This window comes from Notamacropus eugenii, chromosome 2 (genome assembly GCF_028372415.1).
Source record: "Notamacropus eugenii isolate mMacEug1 chromosome 2, mMacEug1.pri_v2, whole genome shotgun sequence".
NCBI classification, from domain to species: domain Eukaryota; kingdom Metazoa; phylum Chordata; class Mammalia; order Diprotodontia; family Macropodidae; genus Notamacropus; species Notamacropus eugenii.
This window is the reverse complement of record NC_092873.1, coordinates 304,112,352-304,129,936: the sequence shown is the minus strand read 5'-3', so window position 1 is coordinate 304,129,936 and position 17,585 is coordinate 304,112,352. Positions and strand designations below refer to the sequence as shown.

The 17,585-nt window shown below is 40.6% G+C and overlaps 1 protein-coding gene across 2 annotated transcripts; it reads left to right on the top strand.

Moving 5' to 3' along the window:
• The first annotated feature begins 709 nt into the window (after nt 1-709).
• Nucleotides 710-15,664, top strand: ANP32E (acidic nuclear phosphoprotein 32 family member E). 2 transcript variants are annotated; one of them, XM_072644691.1, is made up of 7 exons: nt 710-1,746; nt 4,480-4,629; nt 5,180-5,302; nt 7,054-7,225; nt 7,890-8,044; nt 12,503-12,560; nt 13,343-15,664. In XM_072644691.1, the coding sequence occupies exons 1-7, from the start codon at nt 1,687-1,689 to the stop codon at nt 13,411-13,413; spliced, it is 789 nt and encodes a 262-aa protein (XP_072500792.1). In that variant the 5' UTR covers nt 710-1,686; the 3' UTR covers nt 13,414-15,664. The 2 variants fall into 2 exon arrangements, with proteins under 2 accessions (XP_072500792.1, XP_072500793.1); XM_072644692.1 differs by having other exon boundaries at nt 1,302-1,746; nt 7,890-8,008; nt 13,343-14,354.
• Nucleotides 15,665-17,585: the final 1,921 nt, after the last annotated feature.

The window sequence follows — 17,585 nt, the reverse complement described above, 5'->3', positions numbered from 1 at the left end:
ACCATCTGTCTTCCCAACTTGTTGATCATGTGGTCTGGGTCTCTGAAGGGGAGAAGGATGGATTCGTTTTCCTTTCTTTCCTCCCTCCAGCAGTAGCCATGGTGGCTACACGCACATTGTGGAGACTGAACGGCTGAGACGGATGTTTCCAGGGTTGGCTTCTAATAAGCCTGAGCTTACATATGTTACAATGTTACATACTTAAGGATGTCTGGAGGAACAGGGACTTTGGGGAAACTGATGATTTCAGTTTTGGAGATGTTGAATTTTTTTGAAACAAATGGATTAGGGTTTAAGACAATTAAATCACACCATGCAAAATTGTGTTATATATAAATTATAAGTAACTTGGGGAAATTATAACCTATGTTTTCAAAAATGGCCATCAAAAGTGAGAATGTAGAACCTTGTGGGGAAATTCTGTATCAAGAACTGAGATTCATATTACCTGTGAAAAAGAAAGCATGGCTCATGAGAAGTCTACTTAACCGAGACATTCTATTTCTCAAGAAGACCCCCTTCTCCCCCTCCCCCGCATTGCGCCCCCGATCGCTCCCCCACGGTACCGTAATTGCACTATGAGACAGACAGACAGAATCCCCACCTCCCGCCCCGCCCCCCTTCCCCCCCCCACCGCAGACACATTCCCATGGAAACCTCGCTAAGCCGGAGGAAGCCGCCCGAGTCCCTTGGGGCCCACTCCGCGGCTGTCACGAGGCTAGGAATTTTCTCTTCTTGTCCCTTCTCTTCGGCCAGCTGCGCACAAGAAGGCTACGCTCCTGAAGATGGCCAACTGTATTTAAAATCGAACCTGTTTTCCATGAAGTTATGTCTGTAAATCTCTTTTTCAGGCGAACACTGTGACACACACCTTTGGTCCTCAAAGGGAAGGGGGCGGGAAACGCAAAAATAAAAGCGAATAACGACTGTGCACTAACGTGTTCGCATCCTCCGGGCAGCCCCCAAGCCCGCGCTACGTGCTGAGGGCGAAGGTTTATGATAGCACAAGCACCTGCTGGAAGGCCGGGGGAAAACTTAGGGAACTCGGTCAGAATGTCAATCTCTTTTCCTTCTGCACTTAAAAAAAAGTGTCCGGGTGCCTAGGGAAAGCGCGCCAAGCACACAAAGAAAAGGAGGGGGGCGACCGGAATTCAAAATATTGCCCCTTAGACGGACACTCTTCTGTACCTATCCGAGTTAACTGCGCGCTCGGCCGTGGCCAATGGTCATGGGCTGTCGTATTCCGCCCCGCCCAGAAGTCTGATCGACATTTAAATTGTCCACTGGTCTACAGATTCCCCGAAGGATCGACCAATACGTTGGGGCACTGGGTGGGGCTTCAGATAGGGGGTTGGCTGCGCTGTGTCATGGAGGCTCAGTAGCTGAGCAGCCATTGAAGAGGAAGGAACTGCGTGTGTGTGCGTGTGTGCGAGTGTGCGGAGAGGGCGGTGGGGGCATCCGAGTTTGAGTCCCAACTCCTCCGACTCCATTTGCTGTTCTCATTCCCCCACCCCTTTCTGGTGGTGGTGGGTGTAATCTTTTCCCTTCCTATATCTCTTCATTCATTTCCTAACCTTTTTTTTTGTTATTTGGAGGTTGGGGGTGGTGGGAAACGGAAGGAAAAGGAGGAAAGGGAAAGGGGAAGGGAGGAGTGTGGGTACTGTTGTGGAGGAGGAGGAGGAGGACATGGAGATGAAGATGAAACAGAAGATTAACCTGGAGTTGAGGAACAGAGCTCCCGAGGAGGTGAGATAAATTCATTCCCCCTCCCCCATGTTCCTCCCTTCTGAGGGAAGGTTTTTGGAGGGTCTGGGGGGTGGCGGGGGGTGCAAGCCATTCACTAGCCACCTGGGCTAGGGGAGGGAGATGTTTAAGTTTTAAATCATCTTGTTTTTCTTGAAGCTTGACGAGGGGGCTGTTTCCCAGGGGGCGTTCTTGGGACTTGTGCTTCCTCTCGTCCCCCCCACCCCCAGTTGATGGGGAGCCAGCTGTGCTGCCCCCCACTTGGGGGCCGCGGCTGGATTTGGCGCGCCCCTCGCCCCCCTCCCCCTAGCGATCAGAACCCCGGAGAAGTTCTCCCAACTACTCCGGCCAACTCTGGGGTGGTTTTTTTTGGGGGGGGTGTTAGTCGAATAGAGGAGGACGCCGAGGCGTCGATGCTGGACCTAGACCTTCCAGGTGCCTCATCTCCGGAATCTGGACGCCCTTCCCTTTCGCCAGCTGCCCCGGGGTGTGCCTGTCACCCCCGGAGGGCTCCCGAGGTCCTCGCGCCCCACCTCGGCACGCTTCCACCCCCTTGTTCGGGGTGGGGGGGCGCAGGACTGGGGGGTTCCGGCCGGCCGCCCTTCTTGCGGAGAATCTGGGTCATTCGCGGTTTTATCTGACATCGATTAAGTTTTGGGAGAAGCCGCATTGGCCGGAGGGGGAGGGGACGGGACGGGAAGGGGGGGAAATTCCCGTTCCACGCCCCCCCTTCTCGGACCCGAGGAGGAAATTTTCCAGGTCTTATGGTGTCGTTGCACCTTCCCGGCGGCGGGAGGGTCGCTCCAACTTTGGGGGTCCTTGGCTGCGGGGCCGGTCCGACCTCGACCCTTGTGCCCCTAAGACGGTTCGGCGGAACTCTTCGAATGCCCGGACTTGGCGGGGGGTGGGGGTCTGGGAGAGCCGCACACTTTCTTCCTTTCTCCCGCGGACCCGGTGGCTGGCCCCCGGCCCCTTGCTCCCGGCTGGGGACGTCCCCCTTCTTCCCTCCAGGTTCCGCTTCCCGAAGCGCCCCCGCGTCCAGACCGTTCCTTTTCACCCTTGGCCCTTCTCCAGGGTCCGAGGCCCGCCGGGGGCATGGCTGGGGGCATGGCTGGGGGCTGGGCCGGGGCGGCTGGGAGGTCACGGGAGACACGCGGTGCCCGCCATGCAGCCTGGCAGGTAGCGGCGAGCGCCCTCTCCCCGCCGCCCCTCCCCGCGGCTGGCCGTCCAGCCTGCCGGAGCTCGTGTCGGGAAGGGGAGACAAAAATGTGGCCCCCGTGCCAAGTCCTGGCCGCTCGGGGGAGAGGCGCGCAGGGCCGGCGGCGCGTTCCCCTCGTGGCTCCTGGAGGAAGAACGCCGCCGCACACGCGCCTACCTGGGGCTGCGGGGACTGGACTGGGAGAACCCGGCGAGCGCGGCCGGAGCCGCGGCAGGACTTTGGCCGGGAGCTCGGCGGGCTTTGCGAAGTTGGCCGCGTGGGAGGGGGCCGGGAGGCCGAGGGAACCGTGCCTGCGCCCAGGCTTCTCCCAGACTGCTTGCTGCAAGCACATGATTAAAAAATAATCCCAGAAATGTGTACCAAAGCAGCCCGCAGAGCTGCAGATGCTTGCTCCTGACCTGGACCCCTTCAGGGTGGATTTAAACCATTTCCCCCTCTTTTTACCTTTACCGGTGTATCCATCTCCTGTAGCAACGTAAGCGAATTGCTACTTTCTTGCTAGTTTCAAGGAGAGTCAAGTTGTCAACTTTGTTTTCCTACCCTCCCTCCCTCCCTTGCTGCTTTCTAGCCAACAAAACGATTCTAACAGATGTTTTTGCATGGAGGGCTGTGAAGAGCCAGGTAAAGTCTACCCAGACCTACCCCAGAAAGTCTGGTTACTCTAGTGTATTTACCTTAAAGGTGGATGCTGCCTGTAGTGAGTGGGGAGAGAGGAGGAAAGGAGGAAATCGTAGGGGAGGAAACCCCGAAAATGCCATTATGGTGGAGGGAAGTCAATAACATTTAGTAGTCCGGGGTGTGTCGTTCTGGGTACTACTGTTTGGCTGGGACGCTTGGACCGTCCGATTTTACTTGAAAGTTGGGATAGGCTCTGGAAAAAAGCAGTGTCTGATCTTTCCTTATGAAGGGTACGAAGGTTCTTAAGTTTTCTTAGGGATGAGTGATGATATTGGCAAACAAAAAAAGCAGATTTAAAATTAATTTCACCTTTCATTGCTGTTTTCCCCCTATTTCTACCACCCTGCTTTTTCATCTATTTGGGTAAAAGGAAAACCATAATTCAGTCCTAACATTGATCACTTGGGTTAGTGTCTGTTTGAAGTAGTGAAATGATGCTTATCTGTGTGTCTTATAGACATACTTTTTGGTTGTTTTGAGTTCAGTGGTGATTTTTCAGCAACAAGATCCCATATTTTACAGTTACTTGAGTATCCTCTCTCTGAGCACCTGGAGGAATGAGACTGAGTTTGCCTAAATCCATGGTATGGTTGGGGATCTGGTCCAAAGCACTGTCAGGGGTATTGGCTGATAGGACCTGATATGATCTCTCCGTTAAGATTTTTTTTTTTCGGTTTCAGAGCAGGCTGGCAACTCTTCATATAATTTACAAGGTGATTTTTAGGTCTCTCTCTACTCCCTGTCGGAATGAAAAGAGGATGTGTGGTTTGAAACTGGATTCAGGAAATCTAGTAGTCCACAAAAAAGCTGAAGGAACATTATTATGTTTTCTTTCACAGGTGACAGAGTTAGTCCTTGATAACTGTCATTCTGTCAATGGGGAAATTGAGGGTCTCAATGATACTTTCAAAGAATTAGAATTTCTGAGCATGGTCAATGTGGCGCTCACTTCACTGGCTGGGCTCCCCAGCTTGAGTAAACTTCGGAAGGTATGTACCGAGAGCTTCCCTTAAAAAGCATAGTGTTTCTAGAACCAGGTAATTCCAATAACATTACCTTTGATTAAATTAGATTACTGGTTTAACCCTTTTGATTAGAATTGTTTAAAAGCAGGGAAAAAGGCTTTTTCTGTCTTTATGTCATGTTGTATGTTTTGGTATTATATATAATGCTCTTTTAAGTTCAAGTCCTCTAGAACCCTGAGAATGAATTTAAAAATGTGACAGATCTTGTTCCCTGAATTGTCTAACCTGATGCTAGGTATGAAACCTCAATATAACAGTTGAGGCTAATCCCTTAGCTATGTGCTACCTGCCATCAGAAAGGGTTCTGCAGCATTAATTTAGAGATTCAGTTAGACAGACATAAAACACCTATTATGTGCAAGGCACTGTGTTTGGGGAATCTAAAAAGTATGGAAAGTAGTTATTTTAACATTTCCCCAAAGACCACTAATTTTTTTTCTTTAAATGGTTTACATATTTTGCCTTAGATGTATCCTCAGTAATAGCCATTCTCTTTTCTCTTTCTTTTGTGTAGTTGGAACTTAGTGATAATATTATTTCTGGGGGCCTGGAGGTCCTGGCAGAAAAATGCCCAAATCTCACCTACCTCAATCTGAGTGGCAACAAAATCAAAGATCTCAGCACAGTAGAAGCTCTGGTAAGTAACGGATGTGTAAAAGTATTTGCCTCCGTTGAACTTGCTTTTTAACTTGATAAGTCTTTATGCTTAGATTTGTATATGACCATAATCAGTGGTATTTTTATGTAACCTTAAAATTTGTAAGGTGCTTTACGTACATTATTTTCTTTGGTCTTTATCAAACTGGAACACTTCTTGGATATCTTAAATGAAAACATCCAGATAAAAACATAATTTAATAGAGAGATGTAGTCAACTTTTACAGTCTGAGAATGTAATTTGGATTTTTCTCTGTCTTTCCATCCTGGTCATCATTTCATAGTTTGCTAATAAGAATACTGATGATGTTGCTGGCTAGGGATCTGGTTTTACAAAAAGAGATTGTAGCTAGATTTCTTTAAATCTTGATCAGGGCTGACTGTGATTTTGTAAATAATCAGAAAAATGTCATTTTAACTCAAGTTTGAAAATTAGTGTTTTCAGTTTATAAATAAAATTCAAGACCTTAAAAGTACATGTATAAAACAGGCACTCTTACCCAAGCATATAGCAAAGCACTTTACTTCTCTTATCTTGTTCAGTCTTTGAGTCGCAACTCATGCTCCACTTTGCCAGCTAACTGTCCACCTATCTAGACAGATAAAGAGACAGGCAGATTTTATATATGTACATGCATAGTTGGTAGGTAATGCAGCCTAGCTGAAGCAGCTAGGTGGAGTAGAGCACTGGACGAGACCTGAGTTTGAATCCTGCTTTAAACATTTGCTAGCTGTGTGACCCTTGATCCGTCTTTTAACCAATCACTTAACCCAGTCTCAGACTCTGTTTTCTGATCTGTAAAATGAAGATAATAATAGAACCTCCCTCCCAGGTCTGTAGCGAGATTGAGTGCTTTGAAACTTGAAGTGCTATGTAAATATTATTATTAGGTAGGAACTCTCTACCTGTGATAACATTTGTATAGGGAACTCCCAGGTGAGGAAACTCCCTCTAGCAATACAGGTTAACCTGTGTCTGCCTCTTATAGGCTTAGAGAGTTGTTTGATTTACTCTGAGGTAAAGAGATTTGTGGGGTGGGATTTAAATGTGAGTCATACTTGAAGGGCAGTTCTCCATCCATCCCTTGAGTAAGTACTTAAAGAGGCCTATTCACTGAATGAACCTGAGAAGACCTTAGCCTAAAAGGGCCAGAATCTCCCATTGCATCCTGCGCCATCTCCTGTTGCCCTGATGAATATCTGGCCACTGGACCCAGGTGGTTTTGGAGGAGAAAGTGAGGCTGGTGACCTTGCACAGCCCTCCTCCACTCAACTCAAAATCAACTGCAAGTCATGTCATCATCTCCCTGATGTCATGGTCCTCTTCAAGAACAAAGGACAGTCATATACATGCCATATATGTTTATATTTTATAATATCTTTATATTATATAAATGCAAAATAAATCTTATTTATATAGCACTTTATAATTTACAGTGCTTTTTTCGCAGTAGTCCCATGACATGGGTATTACAAATATCAATATTCCTATTTTGCAAATGAGGAAACTGAGGTACAGAGCAGTTAAGTGACTTGTCCAAAGTTATGCAAGCTGCTAGAACTTGAACTTAGATTTCCTGACTCCTAATCCAGTGCTCTGTCTAATTTACTGTTTTGGATTTATCTCTTTTAGCTCAGCAATACTTTGAAATGATAGTATTTTAATGTAATTTAATTTAAAATGATGGTATTTTAAAATTTTGAATATAAATTTTAATTTTGACTTTTCAGCAAAATCTTAAAAGCTTAAAAAGCCTTGACTTGTTTAACTGTGAGATCACAAATCTGCAAGACTATAGAGAAAGTATTTTTGAACTACTTCAACAAATCACCTATCTAGATGGATTTGATCAGGAAGATAACGAAGCACCAGATTCTGAGGAGGAGGAAGAAGATGAAGAGGGTAATCTTTTTCAAAAGCATTCATAAAGTAGCATTGAATATAGCCATATATACATACATAAATATGTGTGTGTGTATGTATATATACATACACACACACACACACACACATAGGCCTTGAGTGTTCCAAATTCCTTGATAAATAATATACTAACAATTGTATTATTGCTGTGGCACCCAAATGCTGGTAAAAATATGCTGACTTTTTAAAGCTTTTTTTAAGATGCTGAATGATTTTAAAAATAATATTGGTATAGGTGGGTATCTAGTTTTAAAATGGAGGTTTTTTTTTAAAGGTTGGCATCTTAAGGGATAATTAAATATTAATCAGATTGTTTTTTTGGTATACTGTTTATTGCTAATGGTGACACAGTTTGTTTTGGAAAGAAATCTTGATAGTAGCAGAGAAAATTTAGTTAATGTGATAAAAATCAGGAACTTGAAGTGTCACAGAATTATAGTATCATTAACATTAGATTGAATTGGTGTCTTGGAATTAGATTTTTTTCTCTGAGTAGTGAGTTTTGAAAAGAAAATGTTAAATATGCCATTTCTGACATACTTGAATTAGCTTGGAGTTTAGGATGACCGAGGCCGGATAAAAGTATCATACTGGCAAGGAGTACTTGTCCTGTTGTTTACCCATCCTTTTTACTTTCTTTAAGATGATGATGAAGAAGATGAAGATGAAGAGGAAGATGAAGCAGGTCCACCAGGAGGATATGAGGAAGAGGAAGAAGATGAAGATGAAGCAGGTTCAGATTTGGAGGGAGAAGAGGAGGAGGTGGGTCTCTCATACCTAATGAAGGAAGAAATTCAGGTAAACAAACTTTTCACCATCACCAAAAAACATTGTATTTGGCATCATATAAAAAGTGAGTTAAGTAGACATAATCCCTGGCCTTTAGGAAATAAGAGTTCTTTTCATGTTGTGAAGATACTTAAATTTTAGAATTCACAGTCCATTTCTTCAATGAAAAATACACTCCAATGGATTTGTGACCTGGTTATTGGGGGCAGGTCCCAACCCATCCACATTTTCTGAATTCTTGTCAATATCTTTCCAAGAATTTTTTGTAAAGGACCCATGTAGGCCTTCCTTTGGTTCTCTTAAATGTTTTGTACACACCAGTGAAACACTCAGGCTATCCATTCTTATTTTTGATGCATATCAAGATGCTTCCTTTTCTTTCATATATAAATCCTCAATAGCACATGCGACATCTCATTAACATAAGATTTAAAATAGTGTTAATGATTGGTGCTTACCATGATTGCATGACCCTTAGCAGTTCTGAAGGGGATGGTAACATATTTATCATCTCTTTAGAATTATTAATGGTAATAATATATAATAATAATTATTAATGGTAATAATGTTATGTATAATTTAACTTGTGCTTGCACCCATGCACTTGTGTGGATAGGAGCATTTCTAAATGAAGAAACAGGTTCAGAGAAATATATATTTTATTTGCTTAAGGTTTTGGAGTGAATGAGATGTTATGTAGTAGTAGAAAATGAGACCTCTTAGGTATTCTTCATTGTACTTGATGAAGCTGAATTATATCCATTCCTTAGAATGAAATGCCTCGGTTTACATTAGCATTAATAATTTATCTTTTCCCTCAGCTTTCATTCCACCCCTGGCGTTTATTTGGGGAAAATGGATGCTTATTTTCTAAATTTATCTTAGTTTCTCTACAAGTAATAATATCTAGAGTATAAATACTCTAGAAAATTATCTTTCTTGCCAGTAAGCCCATTGTTGTCCCAGTGAGTATGAACCTGAGTTCTGTTGTTTTTAAAAAGCTTTCGGTGAAACAAGTGTAAGACCAAATCTGAGACAGAGTACTTGCAACTTTTTGATCACATGTAAGTGTGGCCTAAGAAAAGCATGGACCAATGGAGCTTTTCATTTCTGCATTTCATTAAAATGCAGACTGACTTCTGGGAAGCAGGAAGCATGGAAGCCTCCAGTGGCTGTGCTGAGTTGTCTGAGAAGTGTGCCAAAGGCAGGCTGGATTGCTGGTTCTTATTTGAGTGCCTTTTCCCATTCCATTCTTTTTCAGCTGCTCTTAGGTTAGAGGGAATTCAGATGTCTATGATGGGCTTTACGAGAATTGAGAATCAGGATATCTCCGGTGTTACACATAAGCATCAACAGGGAAACATTTTATTTTTTGCTGATAAGATGCTGACCTTTAGCTCATGACTTCACGTTTTTGAAAAAAGCCTAGTTGCTGTTGAAAGTTATAATTTCATAGATAAAATTTTGAAGATGAACAGCCTTAAATAAATTGATCAAATTATAATTGTTAACTCAGTATCAGAATGATAACTGCTTGGACTGAAGGGAAAGGAATGTGTGTTTACTAAGCACTTTGTTATGTGCCAGGCACTGTGCTAAGCATTTTACAGATATTATCACATTTGATTCTCACACCACCCTGGGAGGTAGGTGCTGTTATTATATCATATTACATATAAGGAAACTGAGGCAAGCAGGTTAAGGGACTTTTCCTAGAGTGACGTGGTTAGTAAGTGTCTGAGGCTAGATTTGAACTCTGGTCTTCCTAACTCCATGCCCAGTGCTTTACTCATTATACCACCTAGCTGCCTGTTACTGAACTTGGCAATAAAATTTTTTTAACAATCTTTTTTTCCCTCTCTCCCACTCCCTGCCATGGTGTGGGGTGGAGGGAGCAAGGAGAGAAGAAAACCAAACCATTGAAACATGCATAGTCAAATCAAATACATTTTCATTGTCCATTGTCCATGTTTCATTGTCCAAAATATGGCTGTTCCCTACCCCAAGTTCACCACTTTTATCACAGTAAGTTCATAGCGGGGATTTGAACCCAGACCCTCTGATTCCAAAGGCTCTTTCAGTTGCACAGTGCTGCCTTAATATACTCAGTACTTAGGTGTGTATCCCTTACCTGCACTTTTGTGTGCCCTATAATTCAGATGCTAGAGAATGTTTGATATGGACTTGGTTGCAAGGGGTATGTGTGTGCGTGTGTGCTCGTGTGCGTGTGTGCTCGTGTGCGTGTGTGCTTGTGTGCGTATGTGCTCACGTGCATGTGTGCACACATACATGCTTCATCCTTGACACATTCAGGACATCCCGAGCGTTCTGGGTCCAGTGTTTGGAAAATATGGCAACTCAAGAAGACATGTTAAGTTAGATTCAGGGCAATATGCTTCTTTCCTTCCTATGTATCTTTGAAATGAGCAAAAGGTAAGATATATAGGGGAAAAACAGGGTTTTTTGTTTTGTTTTGTTTTAAGTTCAGACTTTGATTTGCTCCCAGATCTTACTGTTAGACCTTCATGATTTTTTTAGTGTATTGTATTCTTTTACTGGATATAAGTAGATTACTGTTTTCTGACTGAGGATGTGTTTTGAAAAGTGTAGAAAAACTGCCTCAGCAGATGCTGAAATGTGAATGAAGGAGTTTAGCTTGGGAGGGCCCTTGGAATGGCAGAAGATGAAGATTCTGGCTTTTCTATAATCTGTATCTTACCTCAATCTGTGCTCGAGTCTTATTCACTAAGTGGTTCTTTTTCTTGGTGAAACAGTAGAAAGCTTCTGAAAACAATCTGTATCTCCCTACTTTTTTCATTCTTATTCCATAAGATTATTTGCTCCTTTAGAGGCTGGGGACAGGATGGAATTTGTAGCACACTGCCTCTTTCCAATTCATTTATTTGGACTGTGACAGAAAACAGTCAGAATAGGCTTCTGGGAGCCTCAAATAGCCAATAATAAATCACATTTACACGGACTTTAAGGTTTGCAAAGCACTTGACAGATATTATTTCACTTGATTCCCACAAGTCTGGAATGAATGTAGGTGCTAGTATTATTATCCCCATTTGCTAGATAAGGAAACTGAGGGTGAGAAAGGTTAAATGACTTGCCTAAGGTCACACAGCTAGTGAGTGTCAAGTGTCTGAGGAGAGATTTGAACTCAGGTCCTCCTGACTCCTGCACTGGTGCTCTATCCACGGCACCACCTAGCTGCCCCAACCTAACATAATATCCTTCATGTAGTAGTGCACTAAATCTCTATGGTGCCTTCCAACCTAAAATCTTGATTCCTATGAAAGACAAAAAAGAGCCATCAGGTTCAGTAAGTTTGAGAGCCTGAGCATACTTGGTGGCTTTGAAATAGCTTGTACTCATTTTGTCTGGTACTAAAGTGTCTGTCCTCTTGGAGTAAGGAAGCAGGCAACTTCATCTTGAAAATGTAAATAGAATAAGATACTATTACTACTAATACTACCTTCTGACTCTGAAGAAAAGGTTTCAAGTGGGTCTGGTTATATAAAAGAGACCTTACCACAGGAGAAGAATACAAGGTGCTACCAGTGTGGGCAGAGGAGGTCACAGGTGTGGGCTCTGCCTTTGGATAGAGGATGAGGCTAAGTAACAGCAAAGCAAGAGGAAAGACCAGGAAAAATACCATCGTCGTCTGAGGACATTTTGGGTAATCCTCACTTTGGTGAGCCCTATGAATATCCCATTATTTCAGTACAGCAGTAAAGTTGATGTTTGTAATCTTGAATGAGCGGATAAATTATGTGCTATTGTTTTTAGAAGACAAGGAAGTTATCATTTTGTTTCCAAAATGGAAATATTTGTTACTTAAAAAAATAAAAGTTACCCTTAGCTTTCCAGGTAGTCTCTGTATTATTTACTGATTCTCTCTCCAACGATTGTATGATTCTTGTAATATGTTTTTCTGTATGATTCTTAAGGTACTTTACACAATTAGTTCTTAATTGTCTTTTATGATGTAGGTCGAGATTATTCCTAATAGAGAGAAAAAAGTGATTAATGTCGGTGTGACTCTAGACAGCTAGGATCAATTTCAGTTCTGACCTCCTGCATTTACTGTTAGGATAATAGGCCCATCTCCTTTGAAACAGTCTAAACTATCATTTATTTTCTTAAGGAAATTAGAAATTTAGTTTGAGTTTTAAGATGAGGTAATGGGTCAGACAGGTCTTCAAAATAACATGTTGTGATAACATTTTCCTCTTTCTACATGGAACCTTTCCTGGACTCCTCTGCCCTTTTCCCCTTCATTTAGTTTGTGTTTCTTTTGTATAATCTTCTTTGTGGACAAATTATGGCACATAATAACAGGCAGGGATTGTTTCTTTTTCTCTTGTATTCCTAGGACCCAGTACACAGGAGGTGCTTAATAAATGCTTTTTAATTGGTTACTTGTGTTGGGATGATTAATTGACTGTTTTGCATTTTAAGGATGATGATGATGATGATGATTATGTTGAAGAAGGAGGAGATGAAGAGGAAGAAGAAGGTAAGGTTTATTAACTAATTTAAGCTCTCTTGGTGTAACAATTCAAAAATTGCTCTAATTTGGAAAAGTTTTATGTATTCCATCTTTCCTCAGCTTAAATGCTTACCTTTAAATACCTTCTTGAAAGGTATATAAATCTTTTTAAGAGCAGTTTTTTCAAATATAAATAACAATAAAAGTTTTTTAGTCAAGAGTTTTACTAAATTAATTTTATTTTTTAAAAATTAATGACAAGATAGAAGGAATCTTGATCTCGGTTTTTTTATTAGTTTTTTTCTTTTGAGAGGTAGTCAATCACCTGATTTTGTAGTTGAAAGTAGATTAAATATTTAAGTGTTAAATTAAAAGAAGCTACTGTTCTGTTGGAAAAATGTGACCCTACGTGTGTGTGTGTGTGTGTGTGTGTTTGTGTGTATTTTTCAGCCAAGAAACAGTTAAACTAACAGTCTGTTATTAAGCTCCATATCTCTGGGTCTCATTTTGTGGCTCTGTAGAAATCTGTTAAACTTGGGTATTTCTTTTCAAAGTCACAAAACAATTTTAATGATGAGACTTTTGAAAAAATGTCCTACATGATTTGACCACAAGGGTGCATAATGAACTGCTTGACTTGATAGTGTCAGTATCTGTTAAGTATTCTGTAATAAATTTAAATGGAAACGATTTGAGTGGTGACATATAACTTCCTTTTGACCATAAAAAAAGCTTACAAATTAATATGCCTTGAGTCTTTGTTTTTTGTAAAATTCTGAATATTAAAAATGTCCCCCCCTTTATTTTAGAAGAAGAAAGTGTTCAAGGAGAAAAGAGGAAACGAGATATTGAAGATGAAGGAGAAGAAGAAGATGATTAAATGGACCAGACTCCATTATCCTACAGTTTGCAATAGAGTGATCTTGTCAGTCTCTGTTTCTTTATGTACCATGCTGTCCCTACAGAAGATAACATGTAACTTTTTATAGGAAAGGTGTGGTTTTACTATTTTTGCCTTTTTATCATTCCAAATAAGATTTGTTAGCCTGTTAGTGACCACATACAGTAAATAGAAAAAAAATCAGTCCTATATAATGATTGGCCCCATTATCAAATTCCCTAGCAATTCATTCGAAATTTTAATTTTCTTACTCAAGCTCAATGTTTTGGTCATAATTAGTTCACAATGTATGGCAGGTTTTCCATGGGTGTAGTATGGTGCATTTCATTCATAAGGTTTTAAAGTTATTTATAAACTAGTTGAAATCAAAGTTGCTGTAATATGAGAAGTCAACAGTCTCTCTTTGAGGTGAAAAAGTTGGTTATTTTCTTTAGAGCTGGCCAGAGGTCCAGTTAGAAGATAGTGAATTTTTTGATGCTAACAGTTTTTTGTAAGGTTACATAATTAAATCAGAAGCAGAATGGTGAGGGTTCTGTTCAGAAATAGCATTTTTGTAGTTTATTGTTGGAAAGGCTGCTGAAACCTGTCTCAAACCAGGCGGCTGTTTAGGTCTTTGTGTTTAAAAGAAAATGTCATGTTTTCCAAGTTTGGAGCATATAAGTGAACCCTTTCTTGTTTAGGCTACAAGTCATGGCATGACAGGGTTCTTTAAGGCCTACATTTTGCTCTTTTAGCAGTTTCTTTGCCCTTTCTGATTTTTATCCTCCCCAGGTGGAAGACAGACTACTTTCCATTTGAGGAAATCTAGCAAAAACTTTAGGCCCTCCTTCAACCACCTTTTCTTGCTTTGCTTGGATTTCTCATAAGCTACCCTTGAATGAGAGGACTGACTAAAATTGTCAAAAATGTAGACATGATTATTCACATAACTTTGTTCAAGAGCCTCTGCTTACCCTGACTTTCTCCTGGTTGATATTGTGAATTAGTTGTATAAGGGTGAAGTCAGAGGGGATTCCTGAATCAGAGTCCCCTAGATGTGAAATAGCTGCCTGTGAATGTTTAATGAGGCATTCTATCCATGGATAGACTTTACATTTAATATTTGATTCCTGAATCAAGATTTGGACGCTGCAGACAAGAGATCTGCAAAGCATATTTTATTTTCCTGAATAGAACCTTAAATTATTCTTCCCATCGTTATGAAGTATAACCAGCTTTTAAGACATTTTAATGGCAAGTATTAGGCAGTTGGCAAAAATATCTGAAACTAGATTGGTTTTAAGATAAAGGTTTGTTTTTTAAATGGGTATCTGTAAAGAAAATAATTTGGGGAAACTTTGCAATTGTATATGTGCACCTGTGTGTGTTTTTCCTACTAAGTTTCCATGTTTTATATGAATTCTAAATTTAAAAAAAAATAGAGAAATATATTCCCCACTTTTTATCATGGAGGCTCAATTTTTCAGACAGTTGCTTTTTGCTAATCTTTCCTATCTGAAGAATTTTTTTCCCTGTAAGTTTTGAATATTTATAACTTTAAAAAAATCAGCATCAACAAATGGTGACCATGTCTCTTTGAACTGAAGTCGTGCTTTTCTTCTCTATTGGGTCACATTTAAATTACTTAAGACAGTACATATTTTTTTCTTTTCCCCTTGGGGCTCAAAAAATGTGACTAGTCACTCTGGAGTTCCCATAGGAGTATAATTGCAAAGTTATCTGTAGAGAAATCCAATTAACAAAAAGCTTGTCTGGTTAAGTGAAATCAAATTCTTGGGACAGAGTTGGTGTAGTGATGGGATGCTTGACTAATAGTTTACTCATTTTTAACAGCTGACATGCAGCATTTCAGGCACTTTGCATTCTTAAGTTCCATATGTTACTTTTGGCTTTCAAAATACCTGTTTTAAAATTAATCTTCATTTTTAAAAAAATCAATCATCTTATTGTGCAATCAGAATTAGTACAGTTCTTTAATTTTAAAAGTTAATACCTAGAGCCTCCAAAAAACTTCTAACTTTGCTTGGTGGGTGGTATTTTCATGCAAATATGTAAGGGAGGGGTTTTATATTTTGTAGAGGTTTTTGTCCTATTTTAATGCTCTTTGTAAGGCAGTATGTATATAGTGTGTTAAGTCCTCTAAGAATTTCTCTCCTAAAAAAACTTTGAAGTTATTACTTTTGTGCAACTGTGTTTTGAATAAAGCCATGACAGTGTTAAATAAACAAAACTGCAGTACTCTTTATTTTTTAGCTGTAGCATTGTTTCTTCTGTATCTACATTTGTCGTCAATTATTTCTGAAACAGAATTGTTTCAACTCCATTGAGGATGTGGTGTTATTGTATATGGACTAATTTAGTAGGGAACATTTACCCTATCAGTAAGACCTGGTGGAATTTTGGCTCTAAAGTTCTCTGTAAACAGACCTAATATGAAAGTTTCTGAGCTAACGTCATAAATGTGAAGTCAAATGTCATATGAATTGCACTTTGTTTTCAGATTTTTTTTCTACTAGACAAAAAAACCCCATTTCCTAGCCCGTGAAAACAATCTATTGGAATCGGAACCATATCAGATTACACCCCTTAAGATGCAAATCATTACTTACACTTAAGAAAGTTTGCATAGGACCTTGAATTCAGTGTTCAGGTTGCAAGAGTAGAGGACTTAGAGGTCAGGAGATTTTGGTACATGTACTTTTGCCAACTGGCAAAGCTGCAGTATGAATGAGCCACACATGTCTAGGTTAGTTTGATCTATAGCTGTCCAGCATTAACTGAAGAAGTCTGTGTGCCTAAGATTAGAACAGGTAAGATGATGCACTGTGGGGAATATAGGATTTGAAGACAGAGAACCTTAGTTCAAATCCTGGTGATTTATGCCTATGTGATCTGGGGCAAGGTGATTCATAGTATCATAGATTTAGAGCAAGAAGAATTCTTAGGGATTAGCTCCAACCCCTTATTTAAAGAAAAATTTCCTAGTTTTATTTGAAGTACCAAGTATTGTTATTAATCTGTCTCTCCCACTACTGCTCCCACTCTCCAAGAAAATATAAGAAACAAAAAATAAACCCCTTAACAGAGCTATGTAGTCTGGTAAAACAAATTCCCACATTAGCTCTAATATATGAACATATGTGTATGTATCTGCATCTTCTGTTCCTTACATCTGCCAAGAGGTGAGTGCAGTGTTTCATCTTCACCCTTGTGGACTTACGGTTTATTACTGTATGTCTGTTGAAGTCATCTTTGTCTATACTCTTTCTCTGTAATTGATCTAACCCTGCTTACTTAACCCTTCTGTATCAATTGATACAGAAAAGTCATTCCATTTTCCTTCAAAGTTGTGCATGTCATCATTTCTTATGGTGTAATAATATTCCATTATGTTCATTTGCCTATCTCCAATAGGATACCCCTTTGGTTTTTTGGCCACCATCAGAAGAGCTGCTATAAATATTTTTGAATAAATATATTTGTATAAAAACCTTAAGACTTTTTGCGTCACCCGGTAGGCATCCTCTTCTCCTTTCTTTGGAGTATAGGCCTAATGGTAGTATAATGTGGCCAAGGGTATGAACACTTGTGTCACTTTCTGCAACTCCATCATTTTCCAGATGAGCAAACAGTCAGGGCATGTAGGTGACCCTGTGCATAGAGTGCTGGACCTGGAGTCAGGAAGACTCATTTTCCTGAATTCAAATTGAGCCTCAGACACTTACTAGCTGTGTGACCCTAGGGAAGTCACTTAATCCTGTTTGCCTCAGTTTCCTCATCTGTCAATTGAGCTGGAGAAAGAAATGGCAAATCACTCCAGTATTTCTGCCAAGAAAACTCCAATTGGAGTCATAAAGATTTGGACACAACTGAAAATGACTGAACAAGAGACCTTGAGGTTGTGTGTCTCCCAAGGTCACAGGTCATAATAGCTAGTACCTTCACCCCCCCCAAGAGACCTCTTTCTAAGTTGACATTGAACCAACCATTCAATTTATAAATCAAATAGTTTTAAATTCAAGTAACTGTTGTATTGGGGAAAATGTGGTACAGTAGAAAAGATATCTTGCTTTGGAGTGACTTGGGTTCAATCTTGGTTTTTGCCCCATACAACATGAATGAAGTTGAGCAAGTTCTGTAGCCTCTGGGCC